The 27,922-nt window shown below is 37.5% G+C and overlaps 1 protein-coding gene across 1 annotated transcript; it reads left to right on the forward strand.

Moving 5' to 3' along the window:
- The first annotated feature begins 14,785 nt into the window (after positions 1-14,785).
- On the forward strand, positions 14,786-27,596 carry LOC125224644 (zinc finger MIZ domain-containing protein 1). The gene is made up of 11 exons (XM_048128071.1): positions 14,786-14,949; positions 15,993-16,127; positions 21,149-21,278; positions 21,398-22,157; positions 22,250-22,382; positions 22,469-22,679; positions 22,825-23,165; positions 23,283-23,430; positions 23,545-23,874; positions 24,047-24,250; positions 24,589-27,596. Exons 1-11 carry the CDS (start codon positions 14,786-14,788, stop codon positions 24,748-24,750), a joined length of 2,718 nt encoding a protein of 905 aa, XP_047984028.1. The 3' UTR covers positions 24,751-27,596.
- Positions 27,597-27,922: the final 326 nt, after the last annotated feature.

A 27,922-nucleotide genomic window follows, 5' to 3' on the forward strand; every position in this document is an offset into this window, starting at 1 on the left:
ACGCAGATAGATCGTAGGTGTCAGGGTTTCGAATCCCGGCCAGCAATTAAGTTTTTGTTTTTATCTTTTTTTTTGTATTTGTATTTATAAGAGTTTTTTTTTATCTAAAGACGTGATATATTAAAATAGAACCGAGCGAAGCTAGATATTTATTTATTTATAGATGATAGGTACACTAAGTGACTCATGGCAGTCGATATTAAGAAAAAAAAACACATATTATATGTAATAATAGTATTTTATGCAACTGGTGGTTAAAAGAGGTCAAAAAAGGTGAGTGGCGTAGGTAACAATTTGAGGCGAAGCCGAAAATTGTTAATAAAGACGCCACGAGCATTTTTTGACTCAGTTAAACACCGTTGCATACAATACTTTTTCTACGACTAAGCACTTATTTTGAAAGAAAATTATAAATTCAACAAATACCTACTTTCAGTCATCTTAGTTATCTAGTGGACCGCCTACCATTTTGAATATGCAGTTTGAGTGCAAACATGAAAATAAAACTGTCTATGGTATGGTTCTTTGAAGCTTGGCCACTAAGACGAATCGAGCCGAGTTGAATCGAGTTCTCATACATTTGAATGCGATTCGACGCGTCGCCAATGAACGCAGCAGAAAACGAAGGAGTCTCGACTCTGCGAATTGGTTTGTTAAGTTGGTAGCAATGTATTTACTGAACTTTAACAGCTATATCGTGCTACTGCTACTAAATGTTTTCAGGGTATAGACTAGATAGACTTGTCCTGACATCTTTTATGTAGGGTTTTAAAGTTCTATGCACGACCTTGTAACTCACGAATAACAGTACGGGAGTAGAAAAATAATTATAAGATAAGAGACATTTTCATTTACCACAATTACACCCAAAAAACGTAAAATATACAAACATTTTTTGTTGTCGAAATTTACCAAAAACATATAGCATTTTTACCTTGTTTTGACCTCAAAAATGCGTGGTTATAATCTTTCGGGTTTCTTTTTAGGGTTCCATACTTCGGCAAAAAGGAACCCTTTTGGTGCGACTCTGTCCGTCAGCGTCAATCTTTTTCTCTACATAGCATGTACTGTTAAAGACTCGTAGCTTCTTAAATGGATATTAAAGCTAATAAAGCTATGAAATTTATAATATTCAGTTCAGTGAAACACCTTTTCGCTTGTTAATATTAATTGTTAACTCATTTTATTTATGTCAAAATTATAAATGAATAATTAAAAGGCAACTATGGAAATTGAATTGGAGGTAGATTGCACGTTAACTTGTTAAATTAACTAGCGAAGCAACAAAAATGTCAAACTTTATACACAGAAAATACATTACGAACAAACATTGCGAATACGCGAATAAAACAAGCCAGTTTTCCTTCCAAGAGAAAAATGAGGCTTGGCTACACGAGTTTCGTGTCCTTAGTACGTTTTAGATGTCGAAGGTGGAATTGCAGTCTCCACGCGCGATTGGCGACATATTTTGCTCGCGAAGCGCGAAACAGGTTTACTCATAAGGGAGGCGCATGTAACCGCTTGCGCTGCCGACATGCTCGCTTGCCACATTGCATTATGTGCCACTTACCGCCACCTCTAACAATTTGACTCTATTCCAGTTTTTAAACGATTTCAAATAAGGAGGGCTTCAATCTAGGCTTCGTTACCAGTTCGCTAGACTCGTTTGTCATATTGGTATAATCGGCATTATCATTAGATTTAATTTATCGATTCAGTTTGTGACACATGAATGGTCACTTGGTCTAGCAAATACATAATAGAGTAATTTGCAGAACGGATTGGATTTCTAATGTTAGACAATATAATTTCATTATTGAAATATGTACCTACTGTTTTCAACGCGTGCTTATTTGTATTCAAAATTGAAGGTAATATTCAGACTTGTGTGTAACGTGTGCTCGTACATATGATACCGTGTAGATAGCGCTAATCGTTATCTATGAATTCCTCGCAGTCATCATTATATGAACGCAAAGTCTGCCATTATTCTTATTATAATAAACGTCCAAATTCTGATCTCGATATGATATGGATGGATCAAGAACTGTTAGGAAAAGATAAAACTATAAAAACATTAAATTTACGGTCATCAAATTTACGAATTTTTCTTAACCCATTCAGGGCCAGAAACTCAGCTTATGCGTCATGGTGGAACAGTTCCGCAGGGCCGATGACTCGCATGTGAGTCCTGAATAAATTCTGATTTAAACATAAACAAAACGTAATATAACGTAATAATGTAAGTATAGTTTGAGCTAACAACCATTTTCATAAGGTAATAATGAAAAAACAATTCTAAACATGTTTTTTTTTAGTGAAATGGGGTCGAGAATATTCAAGTTTGGTTTACTATAAGTGTAATATAGTAAATATTCTGAAATTCGAAATACATACGTGTTCCAAGCAAATGGATGAATCCACATTTCAAAAATATAAATAATACATATATGCCTGAAGTTATAGACCCGACTCAAGGTATGGGTCACCGTGGCCTGGCGTTACTTGTAAAATCTACACATATTTTCATAGCACGCAAAAATAAACTTTATTGCATTGTTTTAAAGCTTATTTCATGACGAAATTCGTTGCAAATTGTACCATTTTACAACGGATTACTGTTTGGATGGCACCAAGCAACATTTCTAAGAACCAAACATATTACCATGCTATATTTTTAGTTTCATTACAAAAACAGGGCGGCTTAAACAGTCACAAACTAAATAGTAATTATTGTATTATCATAAAAGTGTGTGACAAATATTTACAAGACAAGTTTTTTTCTAAACATTTGCGTGGTGTTTATAACAGTTTTTAAGTGCTCTATTGTTTCTATTATAATGACGTTTACCAAAACAAAGATCATGACAGGCCACATGTAAGATTATCGGTGATACTTGGCCAATAAACAATGAATGCACTTGAGCGGCGGCGGATTAAGCGGTCGTCTCATCTTTCACGTGGTATTTTTGACAAAAACTCAAGAAATTATTTTTCCCATCCCCTTTATTAGGATGTATTTTAGAGTAATATGGGAAATTCTATTTAGTCACGATTTATTCGTTGGCGACTTTATACTCGTCCCAGTGCTCTTCAGTGATTTCGTATTTTGTGATTTTTGTAACCTTGGCTATCTATGACTAGAAATATACATAATCACGCGCTAAGTTGCGGAATTTCATTATAAATATTTTTTAAATACTTTTCTGAACCGTATAATTAATTAATTACATGAGAATAACAGCATCCTCTCGATAATCATATATTTCTGGTCAGACTATAAAATGTTCATTCTTACAAATAGCAACAAATTAGTAAATACATTTATTTTGAATATGAACAGAAAACAGTTGGTTAGTAAAAATGTTGCATAAGATTGTTCAACTGGCCGGATTCATAAGCGGCAATTTATTTTGCGTTCGCGCCAGGCCAGAGACCCATGAGCTGAGTCACGCGTTTTAGCTAAAAACGGTTTGTATGGTGGCCCGGCGTGATGTGTACGCTCGACAGTCCATGGCCATGAATGGGTTAAGGGGGAAAAATATAGTATGTAACTTCTAAAAAGATTTTCATAATCGTACATCCCATAGGTTATAAAAGTATTTCTACTTTAGCAACTATTCAAATAAAAGTAGTTTCCTCAAATTAACCTACCCACAGACTCAGAACATTCAACAAGTAGGTACTGAGTAGGAACCATAATAACGAACTATTAATAATCTCGTGCTCACCGTCGAAACGCGTAAAATCCCCAGCAATGGGGAACGATCGACACCTATGGATAGAATGGAAGTACAAGCGATACAGAAATAGCTGATGTGCATGTTCGACTATATCTGCTTTTTACGATTCCTGCGTCGGTCTTGAGCCCGAGGCGGGCGCGTTGCAAAACCGCCGACTTGACGATAATAGCTGGATCGTAAAGTAAACACAGCAACTGTGATTTATAACTGTTGTCAACGAGGAAAAACTGACTATTTAATTCTCCGCTTTCAATGCTTTGATGATGAGCTATTGTTAAACTGCAACTGGCTAGAAACGGTACACCTACGTGATTAACACGTGATAATACCAGAGTTCTAACAGCGCCACTAATATCACCGTCTTTGCTACTCTAGTTTTGATGTTTTAGCCGTTCAATCTTGAAAGCACTTTGTCCGATGTAATCAGATCAAACAGTAGACTGGAACAAAATGAAGATGAAAGATATCCTTTTTAGGGTTCCGTAGTCAACTAGGAACCCTTATAGTTTCGCCATGTCTGTCTGTCCGTCCGTCCGTCCGTCCGTCCGTCCGTCCGTCCGTCCGTCCGTCCGTCCGCGGATAATCTCAGTAACCGTTAGCACTAGAAAGCTGAAATTTGGTACCAATATGTATATGAATCACGCCGACAAAGTGCAAAAATAAAAAATGGAAAAAAATGTTTTATTAGGGTACCCCCCTACATGTAAAGTGGGGGCTGAAATTTTTTTTCATTCCAACCCTAACGTGTGATATATTGTTGGATAGGTATTTAAAAATGAATAAGGGTTTGCTAAGATCGTTTTTTGATAATATTTTTATTTTCGGAAATAATCGCTCCTAAAGGAAAAAAAAAGTGCGTCCCCCCCCTCTAACTTTTGAACCATATGTTTAAAAAATATGAAAAAAATCACAAAAGACTAAAGACTTTCTAGGAAAATTGTTTTGAACTTGATAGGTTCAGTAGTTTTTGAGAAAAAAACGGAAAACTACGGAACCCTACACTGAGCGTGGCCCGACACGCTCTTGGTCGGTTTTTTTAACCTGTCATGAAGTCATGGAATTCCATGTGTACGAGTTGAAAGAATTCAAATGTCGAGAAGAATAAGAGAATTCCTGCTGTGGATGATTCAAGCCTTCGCGAACTCGGAGATGTCGATTGGACAGGCAGAAACGGCGTTGGACAGAAAACCATGACGACCTTTGGTGTCGGAAGCCAAGATCTACTTCGGTTCGTTGCGCCACAACTATAACTGAGTGAGATTTGGATGAAGAGACCGGATTTCAAAATGTTTGCAAAAGTCTGTCATCTCTGCAATCCACCAAGGACAGAAAAAGAGGCATAAATTAATGAACTTCATTATTAAGAGAAGTAACTTTAATTTCATTATTTTAAGGTTTAAGGTACGTACGAGGTGCGGTCCAAAAGTTTCCGGCCTAACAAAGAAAGGGCTTACATATCTTTACAATTTTATTTTTATTTTGAAATATTATAAGGGATATTACCAGGTTGATGATGAAAACTATTACTTGTAACACTTTTACTTTATTCGTTAATTACAAACATAATAACAGCCAATTTACAATAAATATTTTAAGACTTCTTCACTGCAACTCGTCTGTACTCGAACTGGGCCCAGTCACTGCTTGTCCGCCATTTTTATAACATTCCAACATGGCGGAAACCCAGTGACTACTATTAGTCAATTGATATTCTTTAATACTTTCATCATAAATGACAGTAAGGTAAATCAAAATAAGGCATTAATAAATAATTACTCTAACAGCTCGGCCATCCTGTTCGAGGCGAGACCCTTCGCCAAAACTTAATGTGAAATAATTCAAAAGAAAGACAATATCAGTTTATACAAGAAAAAGATTATAAAAGTGTAGTATAATATGCATTTGAAATAATTCTTAAACGATAGAAATACAAAACATCACTTCACTTCATACCGATACCTTTACCACATAATTACGATATGCTATAAAAATGGATTTTTAAATATTTCCATAAATCTTATCAAGAAATATAGGCCCGTGAAAAATAAATATATGAATAACATTAACTTCGATACAATTAAATTAATTAAATTAATTACATCTAATTAAATTCATTACATCCAATTGAATTCTTTACATCTAATTAAATTATGAGAATTAAATTAATTTCACAAGTTATAAACATATTTAAGTAAACAATGCAACACTTTACTTCACACTTCACTCGCGAAACAAGCAAAAAGAACATATTTACACGGTTTTATGACATCACCACCTCATCACACGATTGAATGAAATTCCCGTGCCGCCACGGGCTTCGGCAACATGATGTACCCGTCCGCTGCAACAGCATCATGGGCCACCCAAGCTCTGTCAGCCTGGATAGTGCTGCCGATGCTGCTCATCACGGACGCCGGACATTGCGCCGCCAGACGCAAGCTCGCATACCATGCCAGCGTATGAGGACCCACGGTGGACGATCGAAACAGAGGTATCTTTACCCTGACCCTCTCACCTGGGCACTCCTGGGTCGGAAGTGAATCTACACCCCGACCCTCTCACCTGGGCACTCCTGGGTGGTAAACGAATACCAGACCCTGGCCCTTTCACCTGGACGCTCCTGGGTCCTTGATCTGAAACTTGCAACACTTTCTTTAGGAACGTAATTTCGACTGTCTTCGAAATTATGGTAAAACGATTATGGTTCGGTAATCAATTCAATAAGTCATAATGTATCGATAGTCGTTATGATTAATTAAATTATTGTCATCGCCTATTAATATATCTACTGTTTATATATATACTGAGTAATTATATTCAAGATTTTTCAGATGTATATATCATACACATTTACAGAATCTTTAAATACTCAAATGACCTGTCAATAAAATATCGCGCCTAGTTAATATTTACCATTTGTAACGTAAACATATTATATTACGCAACCATTTAAGACTAATCGCAAGTACACGACTACGGTGTAGGTCTTTTTTTTTATCCTGTTATTATTATTATTATTTTAGGTGCTAGCTAAGATTGATGCAATAGTATGCCGAAATAGAAAAACTCTTTGTACATGTACTATTTAGGTTACAGGTCAACAATAGCGACACCCGTCAGACATTATATACATAATCTCTTTTTTTTATATATACCGTGTCGTATGAAAAACCAAATACGATATCCGACGTATCTTTATTCGCGCTGATTACAAGCCGCAAGTGGTAAGCAATTCATTTAATTATCAAAAGATCTATTCACACATAAAGCAAGTATATATTTTCTTTTCATGAAGAGCTATCGCGAATTTAAAGACAAAAGATTATTAATGTTTGCTCTCTAGATTTCAAATTGCACATTTTCAATTTATTTCTTTTATCTATGAAAGGGGAAACTAGTCGTTAGTAACGATTTTATTTTAAATCTAATAGGTCTCTTTATAACCGATACAAAGTTTAAGTACTTCACTTTTAATATTTTACGAGCTAAACCTGCTAGGTAATAAGTTTTATATGTTATCAATAAAGTCTCTTTTTTTTGTTACTTTAGTCTTGATCACCTAAGACTATAAAACATGTAAAGAACTGGATACACGTATTACACGTAGCCAAAAGATAAATATGTAATTATTGCTGTACTGCTTTATCCAATCAAAAGTCGCAAATAATATACATTCTGATATTAAGGCACAGTCATTTATGTTGTACTTTTATATTAATGTTTCATGTATTTATAAAGGTTGAAATGAAAGTCTTTCACGTTCATCAACGTGCTTACATGTTATGCACGTATATCCACGCGCTTTGAATCTCGCACGTTCATCCACGCGCTTTAAATCTCGCACGTTCATCCACGCGCTCTAAATCCCGCACGTCCATCCGCGTGCGTCAACCATTTATTCCACAAGATACGATTCATTGTGCAATACCCTGGCTCGTCATTATTTTATACTGGGGCCAAAATACTCGAGTTTACGCGTACATATGACTCTATGACCTACATATGACTGACTCTACATATGACTGACTCTACATATGACTGACTCTACATATGACTGACTCTACATATGACTGACTCTACATATGACTGACTCTACATATGACTGACTCTACATATGACTGACTCTACATATGACTGACTCTACATATGACTGACTCTACATATGACTCTACATATGACTCTACATATGACTCTACATATGACTGACTCTACATATGACTCTACGTATGACTGACTCTACATATGACTCTACATATGACTCTACATATGACTCTACATATGACTGACTCTACATATGACTCTACATATGACTCTACATATGACTCTACATATGACTACATGTGACCGTCACCCATGTCATGTCACATGAACCATAATATATAATCATAATTATCAAAATTGAATCGTTGTTATTGTTATTAAAGAAACACAAATATTACTGAATAATTATTAGTCTGAAACATGTCTTCAATGATATTTATTCACACCATATATGTAATTTTTCGATTTCCCATCGAATTCTCATCCATGATCACCATGGTAACATGCGAAGCATTTTATACATTACATTGATTAAATACTTCTGCCATCACTGGCCATTATAAAATAGTATTCATATATGTTGTAGCATACCGTCAACAATCAAAATGAGATCAATCAGCCCAATTCGTGAAATAAAACGTTGGACACTCTGCAACACAGTTCAGTTTTATGGTCATTAGTAAAAAAAACTCAAAACTTTAAAACGCTAAACATATTTATAACGAGTTATAAAATATCCGAAGATGATTTGAGATACAACATACTCTCCATTATTCATACCAGAGGTTGGCAACCTTATTATTAAAGTTTATTTATTTAAATTCATTACTTAACAGAATTGAACTACCCACAAATTGCACAACTTCGATTTTAACGGTTAATATAATGTTATATTCACTGTTAAATATTTATTTGCCAATAATCAGGAATCGTTTTGGTATATACTAGAATACTATGATCAAAATCATACTTAATGCATTAAATATCAAAATTAAGAACTAAGAACAAAATTATAATTCTCAGTTTAAATTGAAATCAACTTTTCATAAGTATACATAATTTTTACCAATCTTGTGTTACCGGACACGAGGAATTAAAGTATTGAAGTACTTTATGAGAACATGTTTTACACAGCGTATTTAATTCAGTATGAATTTTTAATTGTATATCTGATCTGTATAACCTGACAAGCTCGAATATGTATTATTATATTATAATAACAGAATAAAACAGCAGTTTAAATCTAGACGTAAAGATTTAAACCATGACAATTGCCTTGTTGGAATAAATTACACCTCTTTTCCGAAACAACATAAAATAGCTTGGCCGTGTTTAACAACTCAAGGCATCGTTAAATAAAGCAGTCATTTAGTCAGAAGTTTATTTCTATTGACAAAGTACAAGTTTACTCATAATTCCACGGTTTTCTTAAGCCAATTAATTTATGAAATTTTAGTGTCACAAACTGAATGCCGTATTATATCGCGGCGCTTATTATAGTTATCAGAAAAATATACTAGTCATATAGTTATCAGATCTATGTGTATCAATAACTAATGCGTAATATAATGTTACACACCTTTTGTAAATAATTTTTTTTTGTTACAAAAGTAAGTCATCTTTTAAATTAAAATAAAAAAAATGAAGTTAATAAATAACGAGATCTCATCAATTAATACTGTCATGAGGGTAGATTATCACACCAGTTTCAGAACATGTAGATTAATTTTAAGAAATAAATATAAATATATGTCTCACTTACCATAGCAATTTAAATGCACGTTTCGTTAAATAAATTCATTACATTAGTTTGACTTACACAAAAAAAAAACCTTACGTTTGTGCGGCGTGGCAAAAATCTTATCGATTCTTGTTCATCCCACTACTGAAACTATAAGGGATATTACCAGGTTGATGATGAAAACTATTACTTGTAACACTTTTACTTTATTCGTTAATTACAAACATAATAACAGCCAATTTACAATAAATATTTTAAGACTTCTTCACTGCAACTCGTCTGTACTCGAACTGGGCCCAGTCACTGCTTGTCCGCCATTTTTATAACATTCCAACATGGCGGAAACCCAGTGACTACTATTAGTCAATTGATATTCTTTAATACTTTCATCATAAATGACAGTAAGGTAAATCAAAATAAGGCATTAATAAATAATTACTCTAACAATATAGTCTTCCTCTGTCACAACGCACTTTTCAAATCTCTTTATAAGCTTCTCCATCACCTAATAAAAATAATAAAGATTTTTGTCCTCAAAATCGCCCTAAACCGCACGGGTCACTTCGTCAAACGAAGATTTTTTTTTTCTACTTCAGTCTACCTTAAGTTTTTAGAACAAATAATAATCACTTGGGGTCACGTCTCGAATATAAGGTAGGTGCCGAATATTTTTGAAGACCCATTTCGTCATAGCAACCTTGTTAAATGAAGCAGCGTGAACGGGGAAATTGTCGCGGAGATGCCCTTGTGCCTCTGCTAAGTTTTTAAAGACTATTCTGCATAATCTGCTATCGTAATTGGACAAAAAATATTGCGTAGCATCTGCTATTTACCGTAGTCTACCCTTCTTTTATGTAAATCGTTAGAATTTCGTGACAACCCTAGAATACCGTAGCCTTTATCTTTTTTCGTCGTATTTTAGTTCCTCGCGTCATAGTAGCGAGCCCAGTTCCCTATTTACTAGGTTTGGACTTTGAACTGTGTTTCTATTTACTAATAATGTTATGCAACAAGGTTTATTCATTATCTGTTACCTTGTTAAGATAATAATCTTATCGTTTTAAAGTTCTATAGCTGAATTAGCCGATTTTTATTATGAGTATGTATACAGATTACCTACAATACCGAATGAATATTTTCTTTCTTTGGAAGCCCGTTATCGGTGTGTGTGTAGCCATTAACATGTGCTCACTCAGTTCTCACAAACTACCAACGAAAACAGTGAATATATTCATTTAACATATAATATTTATATACTAACATTTAGTAAAAAATAGGCCAACCTACCTCTATAAATATTAGATCACCTAGTGACGTATTAAATTTTTTACAAATAGTTTCTTATGCTCACTCAATCCACACACTTTTGAAAAGCCGAATTTTGATGAAAAACATAAGATTTAGACCGCTATTATATGTGTATAGTTTAGTAAAAGTGAAATGGGAATTTGTAAAATACAAAACGAACCACTAACGTGTCAGGTTTTTTTATAATAAATTTTTGTAAGTGCTCACTCAGTCCACACGTTTTGAGAAAGTTAAAAATGTAAATATCTTACGATTTGTAGCACCTAAGACACTCGAAAGTACTTCAACATTTAGTAAAAATTTTTACTAAATATCCACCATCTAATATTTAATATTAGTTGTCTGGTTTTAAAGATATTCAGACATAACTTTTCTCATACAAATGTATCAAGTAGGGTGACCACACTATGTCGGCTCCTGATTTTCCCCACCTTCCCATTGTCATATTGAGATTGGGGAGTTTCGTTCGTTCAATTTTGATAATATTAAACTAATACCATATTAATTATCCACCTGCAAACTGTTTTTAGATTATGTTCTTGGCCTAGTGATGATGTGTATTGTGTAATTTTTATCGACGTCAGGATAATAACCATATCGACATGCATGCATTAAAAAGGACATGAATGATAATTGGTAAGAAACAAAGAATATAATACTTCACTAGTAAGAAACCAGAACCTGGTAATCTAATCGCGCTAACAGATGAGCGTACCGGATTTGTAAGTGGGAGCGAGAAATAGTTATTCTTTTCTCGCTCCCACTTACAAATCCGGTAAACTATTATCAAAATTGAACGAAACTCCCCAATCTCAATATGACAATGGGAAGGTGGGGAAAATCAGGAGCCGACATAGTGTGGTCCCCGTTATCGCAGCTTTCATATGTATGTGCGCCTTCGTATTTAAGTCCATTTTTAATTTTATTTACTAATGTTGGCTTGATGTAATATTTAATTTCTTCAAGTGTTTAAATTTATTTTTTATCCAAAAAGCTAAACTCCGTGTACCTACAATAACAAGTTAAACCTTTCAAAAGCGTTATTAGATATATTGTAGTGTAGGTAGGCATTAGGTGCCATGGTATAGGTCAAAAAATAATAATGTACCAAAGACAAATGGTTAACTTATGTAAGTAACCAAGCATACACAATCCGTCTGTCTTTTTTCTGACCTTGATTTTACTCAAGTTCATTTGAATAGAAGGATGGAGCGATGATAAACACGCTAGAGGTGTTTAGCATTTCACAGGTAGATTATTGACATAAAATCTCGTTAGAGACAAATAAATATCAGTTAAACGGCCTTCAAATTTATAATGTCTCTATAATGCCTACATCACGTAGACACATAATGTGAATACTTTGTAGCTGTGAATACAAAAAACCAAGATAGCGCTACGTGCATTTATGTAAAAATTCATTATCAAAGTGTGACGTCATAAAATTTTCTACTTTGATAAGAGTTTTGGCTGGACTGAAGGAAATCAGACTCTTCTTCTTCCTCCTACCCTTATCCCACGTTATGTGGGGTCGGTACAACATGTCTTTCTCTTCCATTCTCCCCTATCTTTCGTCATCTCAACACTCACATCTTTCTTTCTCATGTCCTCTTTCACACAATCCATCCATCGTTGTTTGGGTTTACCTCCCTCTCCATCCATCAACATTCATCTCCAACATTCTTTTGCCTATATGACACTCATCCCTCCTCATTACATGACCGTACCACGCCAACCTGCCACTCCTCATCTTTTCCGTTATAGGCGCAACTGAAGGAAATCAGACTAAACACGTTTTAATCGTTACTGTAGAATAAACAGTAGAAACAGATGGCTGCTGCTGTTTGCTGAAAAGCCTTGAAGCAAATCGAGCCGTGATGTAAAAATACATTGTCCAATACCAATAAGCAGACGTCATACTTATTGAGCCGATACCCGCTTACAAATTCGTTAAAAAAAATCACAAAAAAATATATTTTCAAGTGGAGTTTTAAACGCTTTGACCAGGAAACTATTCAAAATACACATAAAGTACTTTAATGAAGGTGATTAATCAGTTCTTAATAATAATAAGTAAAATCTACTCCAAAAACCAAAGTCCAGGTCCAAGTTATTCCAAAATAAGACTAATATGTATATACATATGAATATAGTTACATAGAAAATTATTATACGTATTTACGTAAAAAAATGATTACGAATATCGGTACGAAGGTTTAATTAACCCATTCACTAAAACTATGACACAGCACGCGTTTTTGCCATAGCAGTCTCAAAACCATTAGAAAAACCAAATCTCCACTGAGAATTGGAACATATCCAAAGTGATTTGTAAGTGATTTTTATGAATGAGTTGACCAGAGGTCGTCATTAGAGGAATGTGAACAGGAACCTTTTAAATTTAGCCGGTTGCTATTGTATTTTGGGTTTTAACGCATAGACTTAAGTCTACATGGTTGAGAAAAGTGAGTTGCGCGCGCGGCGCTTTCCCGACTTTCCCGCGCCGGCGCTCGCGCACGCGTAGTTACTACGAAACGTACGGCGTTACGTTACGCCTTGCTACCGTGACTTTCAGTTTAAAGTTTTGTTACCGGCAACCACTTTCCGGTAATTTTGCTTGCTGTAGTAAAACTAAGCGTATTTTCATTACTGTAATGACGATGTTTCACATGAGCGCTAGTACCTATACACACATGTTAGGATTTACAATTGACTAGAGGACGAGCATATACTTGTCATGGTTTGCGTGGCTAGTTGGAAATACTAAGTACTGTTAATTTTCAACATTTATTAACCCCGACTTAAATTCCACAATTACGATAAGTATTATAAACGCCTAAGTATAAATATATATTCCGCTGCTCTCATTTAGTACACATTTCTGAAGAATCTCTAATATGGTCTGTTTTCATTTCCCTTCAGTGATTCAATGTACGGCTGCGAATTTCTTAAACGTTTCGCAAAATCATCGTCAAAAGATGAGTATTGGTGATAGAACAATTAAACATCGATAATCTCATTATCTTGGCAGTTTTTAAATTGATGATCCCTATAACATTGAGTACCTACATAATATTGTCAAAACGATTAAAAGAGAATTATTATTGAGTACGTCACTTGCTTTAGATGTGTATGTTTTGAAGGTGTGCGTGATTTGGTGCGAGTCGACCGAGCGACCGGCAAGGACATGGCAGGACGACTGACGTCCTCGTCGTCAGGTAGCGGAGAGGACATGCCTATTGTTTATCGCCGCTAATTATTATGCCCGAACGTAGCTTGACCGCTGCCGCTGCGCAAAAACATAGCGACTTCTTAGCCTTGCCAGTTAGGGTATCAAGCGTGGAGACGCCCAAATTTGCCGGTAGCCTTGCCAGTCTTGCCACCATATCACGAAAGTGGGAATACCCAAACTTGCCGGTATTCGCTTTTGTAGTCTTTTTATCGGGTATCATTTTGATTAGGACTGTCATTTTAATTATTGCATTTACGGCCGTACATTCCTTTTCCTAATTAGCATTTCCTAAATATAGTGTCCTAAATAAGTAATTCTTTTAAAATCAAATGGTGCCAAATTTAAATCGTCTTCATATTTAAATGAAGGTGCCATCTACGCGAATTATTTGATATCTGAGGGACTTTTGTTTATAGGTACCGGTATTTTATAGTTTTACATGCAGCTCGTTAACCTTATATTATAATGTATAAATTAAATTGTTTATAATTAAGTATAAATAATCCAATTATAGGCGATCAAAAGACATTTTTTATAATTAAATATAACATGATTATGTTAAATGGCAGTATCATCCCGCAATAGCGATCTACTTCGATTGTACTATCTAATCGAATGACGACAGAACAGAGCATTGCAACTATCGCACTCGCTGTATCACGCTCGATCGGGGACCGTTACGTGAAAACGTCGAGCGCGCGAGACGAGGCGAGCGGGACGATGAAGCGACGGCGACGCCCGAGCGCGGCCGAATGCCGAGTGCCGAGACGACGACACACGAGCGAGGGACGCGGGGGTGCGCCACTTATCGCCGCGAGCTGGCAACGCCGCGCGGGGTGGGAGCGCCCCGCGCCGCATCCACTCACCGTCGCCGGCTCGCCAGTGTTACCTTTGGCGGCCGAAAACGCGGTTGCCTGCCGTCAGTGACGTTGCCGTCGACTCTCGCGAACGCACGTCAATAATGTTTCGGTGATTTCAAAGTCGGACTCTCGTGTACGATAACCGTATTCAGGACCCTTATCAAATACTGGAATACAGTGGAAAAAAATATCTCATCACACAGGATTTGGATTGTTTATAAAGTTTTGTGATTTACGATTTTTGTGGCTTTTGAACAACAAAACAGTGCAGTGAACTACCAAAAGGATTGCATTTATGTGATAAAATTGGATTTTGGAGAAAAAACTGAGTGATTCCTCAAAGGATTTGTGCCCCGTGACAGTGCTAACTCAAGTAAATAAAAAGTGTTTTTTTATTGAAGTTCTGCGTGGTGTTTATAGAAGTTTTACAAGTTAATGAAAATCGTCCTATACTATAAACATCATTATAAAAATATTAATAGGAGTAAATAATATTTATCAAAGAATAAAATTACAAAACTTGTTTAAAACTAAACTATAGACACACACCACCTGTCGTAAAATAGAGCGCACGTTGGATTTTGCCACAGCTGATCGACGACGGGACTCACGAGCGAGACGTTCATCGTGACGTACACAAAAAAGGGTTGAAATTGAAAACTCGAAGAGAAAATCATGAAAAGTGCATTAAAAATAAAAATCAAAAAAGTGTGAATTAATTCGACTATCCACTAAAACGTGGGAAAATTCACCGGATATTTTCAGTGAGCGTGCATACATCGGAATACCTGAATAAAGGTTTATGAATTATGTAAAGTGCCACGACTCGATGAACGTTTCGATTGTTGACGTGCTGGCTGGAGCGAAATTTACGGCGCTTAGCGCGATAAAAAAAGTACGACTTGACACGTACACTATTGGGGCGTTTAGAAAATTTTCGCTCGAAAAAAAAAACAATAATCTTGAGATTTTTTTCGAAACAAAATGTTTGATATTAGCCTAGTCCTGGCTTAAAAGTTGAATGGGGAGTGACAGTTCGAGCTACAACGAGGTGCATCGTGTTTCAGAGGGTGTCCCTTGGCCGACAGGACGGCGAACTCCACTGGCTCGGTCGGCTACGCGGGTTCCGCCAGCTTTGGGGCCGCTGTGGACAAGCACAACCCTCTGCAAGCGAATATAGGATACAGGGTCAACGCCCCTAGGTGAGTGAAGCCTTTTTGGTGCTTGGTTTATTGACATGAGTGGACGAAGGTGTTACATACGGCTATATTAACTATCCACTTGGCGACATAAAGTCTATTATTAACACTAAGAAAAAATACCTAATACCTTCATCGACTCGTGCATCTTGTGATCGGTCCTCCAAAGCTGTCATAAATTAAATGAGTGACACAAAATGAAAAACTATAATTGAGTGAACGACCTGTTGTCATGTCAACCTGATAAGCGATAAGCATTTTCATAAATTTAAAATTTTAACGTACGCAACATTTTTTGTAACTTAAAATAAATGTCAACATTAGTACTACCTGATATTTTTCTTGATTAATATAATCATATTAATGATTTAAAACTTCTCGCCTAAGTTACGCCTGACAGTTTATATTAGCAATGAAACCTCGATAAACAATTACGAGTTGACAATGACAGCCCACTGACTTTGGAAAAGTCTGTAATATAATAACAATGTTGCATTTCGCAATCATGCTGACCGTGAAATAACCAGGAAGATATATAAAATAGACAAACTAAGTGCGATCATTATTCATCGCGCGAGTTGTTAAGATATAAAGACAAACATCATTATTCAAGTTGTTAGAGTAAATTATTTTTCCTTCTTGCCTAACAGAGTACACAAATATATGCAGAGGACGCGCGTCTTCGCTTTATCAGTTACCAAAACTTCACACTTACCAACGTACCGACTTGTTTTTATCTTATCCGGAACAACTTTGTTTACATTTCCAACAAAACGCTGAAACGTGACTCGCTTACCTGTGGCTGTGGTACCTTATCGTAGTTAACAGGCAATAAAATCGAAAATATACAGTCTACGTAAATTCCTCGACTGCCAGTGTGGACATGTTAAAATAATAAATCACGAAGTGTGACCACCGCAAAAAGCATCCACCAATAAAATTAAGAAAGCTTGTTTAAATCATTTAAGGCTCAACAAATGAAATGACGATTGGCTTAAATGTATACATACATACATAAGCAAAGTGTGACATTGTGGATCGCGCATCGTTGCAATTATAAATAAAATGTATGCTCTTCCATTCACACTCTCAAAAACCGAGCGCACACAAACACAAGCGGGACACTCACACCAGCTACCTCACGCACACAGTGACGACTCACTCACACAGACGTGCTCTGGGAATGCACGCGGGGCGGTGCGGTGACTGCACTTGGCGCTTACAATAAACACAAACAAACAAAACGTTATAAACTAGCAAAACATAACCAAACGCTTCGCATATTTAAGTATAGTAAGACAACTCATACATTATTACGTAATATAATAAATATGTTATATTTTTAATTTCCGTAAATTAAAATAAATAATTAAAAGTAGTCACCTAATAAAATATTCGTGATTATTATCACCACAATTTTTCCTATTTCAAAAAAATCGAGCAGGTGCTAAGTCGCTCAACGGCTTTGTTTTGTAGTCACCTTTACAAACGACATATTGTTGATGGCTGCCTGCCTCTATACAAAACCAATAAGTAAATAATAATAAGCGACCTGGCAACGAGATTGTGTGAACAGTGAACAGGAAGTCTACATTAAGGGTAGCAAAATTGTGAGACATTTTAACTGAATTTTGTACGTTCATTAACGGATTTTTTTTTAAATAGTAAGAACAAAATGAAATTATGAAATTTCTGTGATAGTTTTATGCTAACAAGATTTGAATCATGATTTGTAGCGGTTCGTAAGTGATCGTGGGAAAAAACGTCAGTCCTGAACGGGCGAGGCGTTGGGGGCGGATGCGTGCACTGTAACCAAAGTCTAATTGAAAAAGGACTTAAGAGTGTACGAGCTCCATACTACCTTATCACTACTGTCTTATAGACGTTCGGAATGCTTAGCACCACGTGCCCAATAGAGTCGAACGGATTCTTTTGTACGCTTTTTTTTTCGAGCATTTGATTCCTCAACAGCCATGACAATAAAAGAAAGAAGGTAGACGTGGGTATGCATCTGTGTGAACTATGGGTATTAGATGGATATGTGTGTCGAGAAAATGATATACTAAATTATATATTAAACCATTGCTAAAAAACCGGCCAAGAGCGTGTCGGGCCACGCGCAGTGTAGGGTTCCGTAGTTTTTCGTATTTTTCTCAAAAACTACTGAACCTATCAAGTTCAAAACAATTTTCCTAGAAAGTCTTTATAAAGTTCTACTTTGGTGATTTTTTTCATATTTTTTAAAAACGATCTTAGTAAACCCTTATTCATTTTTAAATACCTATCCAAAAATATATCACACGTTGGGGTTGGAATGAAAAAAAATATCAGCCCCCACTTTACATGTAGGGGGGGTACCCTAATAAAACATGTTTTTCCATTTTTTATTTTTGCACTTTGTTGGCGTGATTGATATACATATTGGTACCAAATTTCAGCTTTCTAGTGCTTACGGTTACTGAGATTATCTGCGGACGGACGGACGGACGGACGGACAGACAGACATGGCGAAACTATAAGGGTTCCTAGTTGACTACGGAACCCTAAAAACCTGCAAGTATTCACTGCATTTAATGTCTTTGTAAAACACTAGTTCAAAGTTGTAAGTCAAATTTTCCATTAATTCGATGTTTCGGTGTAATATCATCAGAAACAAACAAATTATTATCAGCGTCGTCGTAATAAAGCCCCACATTGACGTGACCGGGCCCACTTACCCCAAGCGGGCTGCGGCCCGACCCTTCGCTTATTGTACCGTATTTACCCCGGAACGCTCCTCCATTTATAACCCTCGGAATCCGCTCCTTGAAGCATGATTCATTCTCTCCCGAGCCCTAACCCGGCTTCAATTGACGAGAATGAGACAGAAATCGAAATATTCTTACCAAAATGTGCCATTTTCAGACAGATGTAATCATCCAATGATTTGTCACTGTTTGTTATTCAAGCCATTTTTATATGTAAAGCGGCATTGCGAGTTTAATGAAATATGAATCAAATTCTCCAATAGTTACGAGTATGAACGAAAACGAGGAGCATAATTAATTTCGAATTACCGTACGTCAGTTGTTTGTAAACAACATGACTGTCCGACTCCGAGCTATGTTGTTACAAAGACATGTTTGGAGATAAAAAGCCAATCATAAAATTCGTTTAAACGGTAATTGAACCTTAACACAGACTGTCGCATTTGTTCAATACGTCAATAGTTAATGCCAGCAATGTGCGCGCAAGCCACAATGTGAAGTGGTATTTAACAGGGGTGACCAACTGGCGTCGAAACGGGGGCTCGCCACGGCTTCACGCCGCCATGATAGTAATCTATACGCGGCTCACAATTAATGCCTTATTTAACACTCCACTTTTAATAAAAATCATGTTACATAAATGATAAATGAAAACCGTAACAGTTACCAATTTAAGTTGCCAATAACAGAGGAACAACAGTAAATTACTGAACAATGTCAATCTTTTATAATAATTTGAAGCAATTGGATTCAATACATGATTATCGCCACTGCCAATTAACTAGGAATCCGACACGTCTGCGCAACGATCTAAAATTAACTGCAGCCTATGTATCAAAATACCTACGCGTTACTCACACATCTCTCAATACTATGCCAAACACCTTCTAGTTTCTCGAAATAGCGACATAGCCACTCCTTCATATTGATTTATCTAAACTAAACGGCTCGTGTATCGAAGAACAGCTCGCCAACGTTAACGAAATACTGCTAGCTAATCTATAAAAGTATCTCACTAAGCTCCAGTTAAATTCAAGTCCTTCAGAGTACATTTGAAACCAGACGGATCGTCACAGCGCTCTTGCAAAACGGTTATAAAAAAATGAGTTCCAAGAATTGTCTCAAAAGAAATGCCCGAAACGACCGAGCCGCTCGCATTCAAGATCCCAAATATTTTGAGCAGACCGTAAGTGATTATTCGGATGTGGTACCACCTAACAAAAAGTGCACCAGGATACAGAACTGAACACGTATTTTTTTGTAGGCTACACATTTTGGTCGGCAAAAGAAAAAAGCCAGACAAAACTATAAAAAGAAGTGTAAGGTCGAGCCGAGTTTACCTAAGGAAGGACCCTTGTAAATCATCTACAGACTCGATGAATAGACCCAACGACTTGAGCGCTGTTGACTCGTGTGTTTATTGGTTGTCGCTCATTCCAATGACTCTACTAAGCATCTGTTAAGCTATTTACAATTATACTTAAGTAGGAGTTGTGGAAAACCAACAAAGGCTTGCGGCGATTTATAGTCGACGAAATGACTTATTTAGTTACTAATAAACTCATCTCGTGAACATTAACACTTCACAACAATCACAACTGAAACAAACGAAAATATCATGTTTGACATGACAGCTTGACGATTTCGGTACTCAGTTTGCTTACATGTGTGTGTTTACGCACTCATTAGAATAATTTTATAATAGCAACACAAAGAGGCAATATTGTTGTGCACTACTACACAGAGATGCGGTGTAACAATAGGTAGCCCGTGCGAGTGTTTGTCGTGCATTTGTCGAGAATTATTAGGAAGGGCTCCGGGAAGGCTCGGGAATTCGCCCCAAAAGCAGTTCACATGAATCGAGCTCCCACTCCGGCGCTATACAAAAAATCAAACACATCCCGAGAGAAACACAGGGGTAACAACGCGTCACTATACGTCCATATTGATTTTTTCTCTCATTGTTCGTAAAATAATAAAATCTCAGCATGTATTAAAAAAAGATCTTGCGTCAATAGGATTTGGGTTTAATATTGAATCTAAGTTTATTAATAATCATAGCGTTAACGTGTGGAATGTTCGGCTCTGCAAGGCCGCTTGCAATAGAAACTACGCGTATCGTGAGTGAAATAAAGTAAGCTGGACCGATTTCACATTTTAATAAGTACCTATGCGCGTTCTTGACGAGGTATTGTTAGTTTATTGTTCAATTGCCTAATGATTTCTGAATGTATCAATTTTAAACTCAATTTTAATATTTATTATTTTGTTTATCAGCAGCTATGGGTGCGCCGGCGGTTCGGGCGCGATGAGCGGCGGGGGCGAGAACGCGCAGTTCGGCGCCACCGCCGCAATGGTCGCCGCGGCCACCACGGCCGCGATGCAGGACTCGCAGCCATTCTCGCAGGTAACAAAACACCCTTCGCCTAATATAAATCAAATCACATTCGTTACACCTATCCATAAATACATCTTCACATTTTTTGTTCATCTGCCCGATATTAAAGAAAATTTTATCCATTTCAGATGCAAAACATGACTATGGGCAACCCCCAATATAACGCGATGAACGGCTACGGTCAGCAGCGCAGCCACAACCCCGGTATGACCGGGATGGGCATGGGCAGCAACGGTGGCATGAACGGCATGACCGGCATGGGCCAGATGGGAAACGCCGGCATGAATGGCATGAACCCGATGGCACAAATGGCCAATATGGGCATGCACGCTAATATGATGTCCTCGCAAATGGGACCTGGGCAGATGGCCGGTTCAGCGAAGATGGGGCCCCAGTATCAAAGGCGGCATACGCCATATCCCCAAGGGCCGATGCTTATGAACCAACGCAAGCAGCAATACATGGGTGGGCAGCCTACGTTTGGGCCCGGGCAATATCCGGCAGGATATGGAGGCCGGCCGGGCTTCCAAGGCCAATATCCCCCTCAACAGCCCCTAGGACCGAGTGGGAATTTTGCAGCGGGTATGAGAGGAGGCATGAGGCAGACGACGCCGCCTTACTCTAACCAGGGGCAATATTTCAACGGTGGTGTTCCTAACCAATTTCCGCAGCACCAGGGTGGCAATAGCCAGTATGGTCAATACAGCGGTCAGTTTGCGCAGGAAGTTGCGATGAGAACTAACATGAGCTATCAGCACAGTCCTGTCCCCGGGAACCCAACGCCACCTTTAACGCCGGCCAGCAGTATGCCGCCATACATAAGTCCGAATTCGGCTGGTGAAGGAAAACCCCACTTTAATGAGCTCAAGCAACCTATGGGCATGCAAAGTACGTATCCTAATTAGTCAGTTTAAATAGTTTTATATTACTTTTATTAAAATATTTTAAAACTTGTTCTAATACAGTTCTTTATTTTTCAGATGACGAGCTCCGGTTAACATTCCCTGTAAGAGATGGTATTATATTACCACCATTTAGATTAGAACATAATTTAGCAGTTAGCAATCATGTATTCCAATTGAAAGCCACGGTCCATTCAACGTTAATATGGAGGTAAATATCATTCGCATTCATTTCGTCTATTTAAAATTACAATAAACTTTTGAGAAAAAAGCTTCACGTCAATGTTTCTATTTCAGATCGGATCTTGAGTTACAACTAAAATGCTTCCACCACGAAGATAGGCAGATGAACACGAACTGGCCGGCGAGTGTTCAAGTTTCCGTCAACGCAACGCCTTTAGTTATAGATAGAGGAGAGAACAAAACATCACACAAACCGCTGTACCTGAAAGAAGTTTGCCAGCCTGGCAGAAACACGATACAGATAACTGTGTCCGCCTGCTGTTGTGTAAGTGTCTTCATTATTGAAAACCGAGCAAACATTTGCCTTTTATTCGTGAAACACTTGTGCCAATACGGTCTATTCAACACACGTCTATCCATAACTCGCAAATAATTTGGAACCAATAATCATTTGCGTCTTTTTCTTTCAGTCGCATCTGTTCGTATTACAATTAGTCCACCGGCCGAGTGTCAGGAGTGTCCTCCAAGGCCTACTACGAAAACGATTGCTTACTGCCGACCACTGCATCGCCAAAATCAAGATGAACTTCAACCAATCGCCAGCAAATAGCAACAATGTCTCCAACAATCCGAACGACAGGGACAGTGTAGAACAAACAGCCTTAAAAGTCTCCCTAAAATGTCCAATCACGTTCAAGAAGATTACGCTACCTGCGCGAGGGCATGAATGTAAACACATACAGTGTTTCGATCTGGAATCTTATCTACAACTTAACTGCGAAAGAGGGTCGTGGAGATGTCCTGTTTGCAAGTAAGTTAACTTTGATACTTATCTTTTTCGTTGGTTATAACTATTTTTTTTATATTTTAAAAATAACTCACACAACTTCACAACCTCGCAATATAACCTGAATTAATGCATTTTCAGTAAACCGGCACAATTAGAAGGCTTAGAAGTTGACCAGTACATGTGGGGGATCCTGAATACGGCAAACAATTCAGACGTTGATGAGGTCACCATTGATGCTGGAGCAAATTGGAAGCCTGCGAAAATCCCTGCTAATGCTGGAATAAAGGTAAGAAATCATTCAAACCCATGAACATTATATATTTTTATATCTTCAACATACAAGTGAGGTATTTAAGTTTATTTATCCTATAATAATATTAACACGTCTCATAATTTTCAGGATGAAGATAGCAATGACAACAGCATGGGCAAGCGAGGAAAAGCAGTGTCGCCGGGTTCAATGAACATGCCCACAATGAACAACTGGGACCAAGCATTATCGCCGTACTTACCTCCAGATATGAACACGATCGCTAGCGGCTCCATGATCTCCTCCTACAACCAGAGCACGCAGAACCGGAACGCCAACGGCAATCCCAACTACGATTTCGGGATGAGCAACGGCCCTGGAAGCAACGAGTTTGCTGGCAACGGTCCCCTCTCGCATTTGAACGATAGCGTGAATTCGCTGGATCCCTTGAATGCGATGGAAAAGAGCCTGAATGATCAGGTTAGTATAGTATCTCTAATATGGTTTTGATACTTATTATTTGATTTAAAGTACATAAATCGGCCTTGTAGTTTTCTATTTGACTTAGAATCCAGTTTTTCATCTGCCAAGTATGTTTAAAAGAGCAGTCACATCAAAGCAGAATAGTAAATATATTTACCTAACTCTACAGATGCCTCATACGCCACACACGCCACATACGCCGGGCTCAGCGCACACGCCGGGCGGCGGCGGCGGCGCGCACACGCCCGGCTCCTCGCACACGCCGGGCCCGCCGTCCGTCGGCCACCACTCCCTCACCGACGTGGACATACCGTCGGACCTCAACTTCGACCCCGCGGCGGTCATCGACGGCGAGGGCACGGAAAATCTTAATGTAAGTTACCCTTACAGAGCTAAACATCTCGCATCCCCGACATAAAAAGCTTCAGAAGAGTTGAGAAACCCAGCTTGGCAAGATTAGCCTATTTTACGCGACAATCGTAGTTACGATTAGACAGTGGCCAGACACTTCCGCTTGTAACTTCCAGTTTTGAGAAATAGGCCCCAGGTGTGGTTCATTTAATAGTAATAACAAAAAGCGATGCTAACTAAATTTAACTTATTAGCATCGATTTGACAGTGACAGAAAAACCCTTGCAGCGATTACCTGTTTTCCACTGCCTGTAAACTAAGAAACGAAATAGAAAATGCAACCTGATGTTCTCTTTCCAGCTATTGCCGGAGACGAGCGTGGACCCGATGGAGCTGCTATCGTACCTGGACGCGCCGGCGCTGGGCGAGCTGCTCGCCACGCCGCCGTCCTCGTCCTCCTCCGCCGGCTCGCACCCGCCCCGCGTGCCTTCCTCCGACGACCTCCTGGCACTCTTCGAGTAAACACTGCACACTGGAACTCACCCAGCACAAATACTGTCTAACGGGAGCACTGGGGAATAAACGCTTATGCTCTTTGCTAAAACAGTACCCAATGCGCACCATTTTAGCAAGGAAAGTCAGCATAAGGTTAATTGTTACCTGTAACGAGAAGGAAAATGCAATTGGACTCACCTCGCTAGATCCTACCGTGGTAAACAATTTGATTGTGACGCCATAAAATACCCCAACTCGGTGACTTACGTCGTTGAAATTGGGTATTGAGTGTAGGCAACTTATCCTAATGTAGCAATTGTGTTTTCAACCAGAATTTGTATACTACTAGAATAAGAAAGTGCAGCTCGTTAAAACAGGAGTTTAGTGTTTGGTTGTAGCCTAGTGTGGCGTTGATTCTACTCGCATTCAAGCCAGCGAAGCCCGACATTGTGATACTAGATTTTAGTCCTTTCTCCATTCGTGAAAATGTTGTATGTCGCAAAACGTTAAGTCAATTTGCTCATCTTATTGCAAAGATTGCGAGACTATTATAGGAATTAATTTAGTTTCTAGTAGGTTTGCGATAAGTTTTGATGAACGGCATATATGACTGAAGTTGCAATATCCAACATCGTCACCACGGTAGCATCGGTTGTTGAAACAATGATGCTGGAGATCGTTTAGTATATAGGTAAAGTATGTGAGGCGAGGCGTGGCCATAGACACTTCGGTGTTTGAATGTATTATAGTTCCTCGCACCGCCGCACAATCGGTGGCGCATTTGAGCTCCTTATATTCTAAACTCTAGCATAAACTGAAACACAAATTTTCATTAATACTTAATTCAACTTATTCGATGCGACATACATAATTGTAATCATAAGAGTTTATGATTTGTGACCATAATTTGTGGATAGTTGAGGGTGTAAATAGGAGAGTTACGTGCTAGCTGTTTTGGTCTGGGGGGCATGTACATATAGCGTTAGTCCACTCCGCTGAGAGGCATTCTGAATCTTATAGTTCCTATCGGATGCGGGCGAACTATAACGTTCAATTGCCATTTACTGTAAAGTATTCCTTGAAGTTTTTCGCATATTCTGCATTTTTTAAACGATAAGATAATATGATAGGATTCGTGAGTATAGTGCTACTCGCTTATTGGGTGATATATGAGTTGTTTGAAATCAACAAATAAATGGTAACAAATTAGTTACAAAACTATATTGTAAATGTGAGTGCAAAAATGAACTCTGTTAAATTATTTTGCGTTATGTGAATCGAAGAATGATAGAAATATATTTTAATTTCTATATAAATTGAACTGTATTATTTGTAAATATGAATCTAGTTAAGAATATTATATTACCTAGTTATACTTAGGAGAACATGGCAGATACTTATATGACGGCCAGTTTAGTATAGTATTACTAAATTTTAAAAATCTACACATGGTTTTACATGTACATACGAAATACCATATGTAAAAAAAGTTAACAAGCGTTCAGAGTGCAAATTACTACACGTGCCTTCTGTGTGACACCCCAAGGCATCCTCGCACTGACTCGACACCGTGCTGTGCTCTGACACGCGCCCACACACATGCAAACACTCCGACAGGCATCCCGGCCCACACCTTAATCAATGTTCAGCTCTGTGCTCATCTGAGTTTTATACAACCCCTGTGACGACTTCAACATAGCAATATACTTGTATCTAAATAGAGAAGCAATAATGAATTTTAATGACATTCTAAATGGTGTTGTCAAATTGTATAGTTTTATTATATAGAAAGTTAATAAATGATAAAACTGAGATGAGCAGGGGAGACAAGATCTTGTTTCACATGTTTTCAAATGTTTAGTTGTGCTTGGGCGCAGTCGCGGCCGCGGCGTCGCCGCACGCGCACAGGCCCGGACCTTAACGCGAAATTTCTAAATGGAATTAAGTTCCCATAAAATATTCAAGTACTCCATAATTAATTTAGATGTCAATTTTCAGAGATAACTTACTATTAGTAAATTTTTGAAGACAGTTAATAAATATCTTAGAGTTTATATGTAAATCTGTCAATCCTTTCACTAACTTATGTAAAAATTGGTGATTTGCGCATCTTTACTTCATGCTATGAATATGGACGCCTCTTAGAGTTAGTCATCTATTACGGAAAACAATAAAATTAGTGTTATATACACAGCTGTGGTCAACTACTCACACACAAGAGCTCTTTTAAACTTAATTGTAACATGAAATCTTAATAGTAATTGATGAGAGCAAACATTTGATTGTCATGTTGTATGGCTAGTTGATCACCGCTTTGAGAATTAATGCATACTTTTAAGGGACCTTCAATTCCAGTTAGCTAGTTCTATTTATTGTAGTGAATACTGCGGATGGGTGGATCTTCACAAGGATTTTTGTGAGACCAAATAGCACTTTTTTTACACATTTACCTATTTTAGGTGATTAAATAACGAATTTGTTTATATAAAATGGAAAATATCACAAAAAATGTATAGCATATCACATTTAAAAAGGCAAGAAACCAGTTGAGTGATCCACCCTAGCATGTAAACTATTACAATATATTTTGTTGAATATTATAATGAACAGCTGTGGAGTAGTAGATTTTGTGCTCTTGTACAAATGTAAGATGCAACATTTGGAAATAAGTGAAAGAAGATTTCTAAATAAGGTATTATGCAACCCATGACTCTGAGTTCATGCAAAGCCAAACTGTACTGTAGTTATACATTTTGAATTTAATGTGAACATTTTAGGAATCAGATTGAGCCCACTGAAATTCATTTTGAAACGTGTAAAATGAAAAACATAACATTTTTATGTTATTGAAAATAAAATGAATCTAAAAATTATGATTGATGTTTATTTTATTATTGTATTCACCTAAAACCTTGAACTAGTAGTATGAACCATATCACTAGTTCAATAAAAAGAAGGAAAGCCTATTTATTCTTGGAAGTACCTGTTTAAAGCTAACAAAGCGTGTTTTAAACCCATACAAAGAAATAACGCTGCCTGAACGACAGTTTGAAAGAAAAGCTGTACTTACACATACAAAAGCAAAGTAGTACTTACATATATACGTTCCTTTGGTATAATAACACTATTCTTACACTGAATATCTATCTATATCAATCACAAAGAATCTAAAATGATTATTCATTTAGTAAATAAAGGT

The sequence above is a fragment of the Leguminivora glycinivorella genome, chromosome 3, assembly GCF_023078275.1.
Source record: "Leguminivora glycinivorella isolate SPB_JAAS2020 chromosome 3, LegGlyc_1.1, whole genome shotgun sequence".
In the NCBI taxonomy this organism is placed as follows: Eukaryota; Metazoa; Arthropoda; class Insecta; order Lepidoptera; family Tortricidae; genus Leguminivora; species Leguminivora glycinivorella.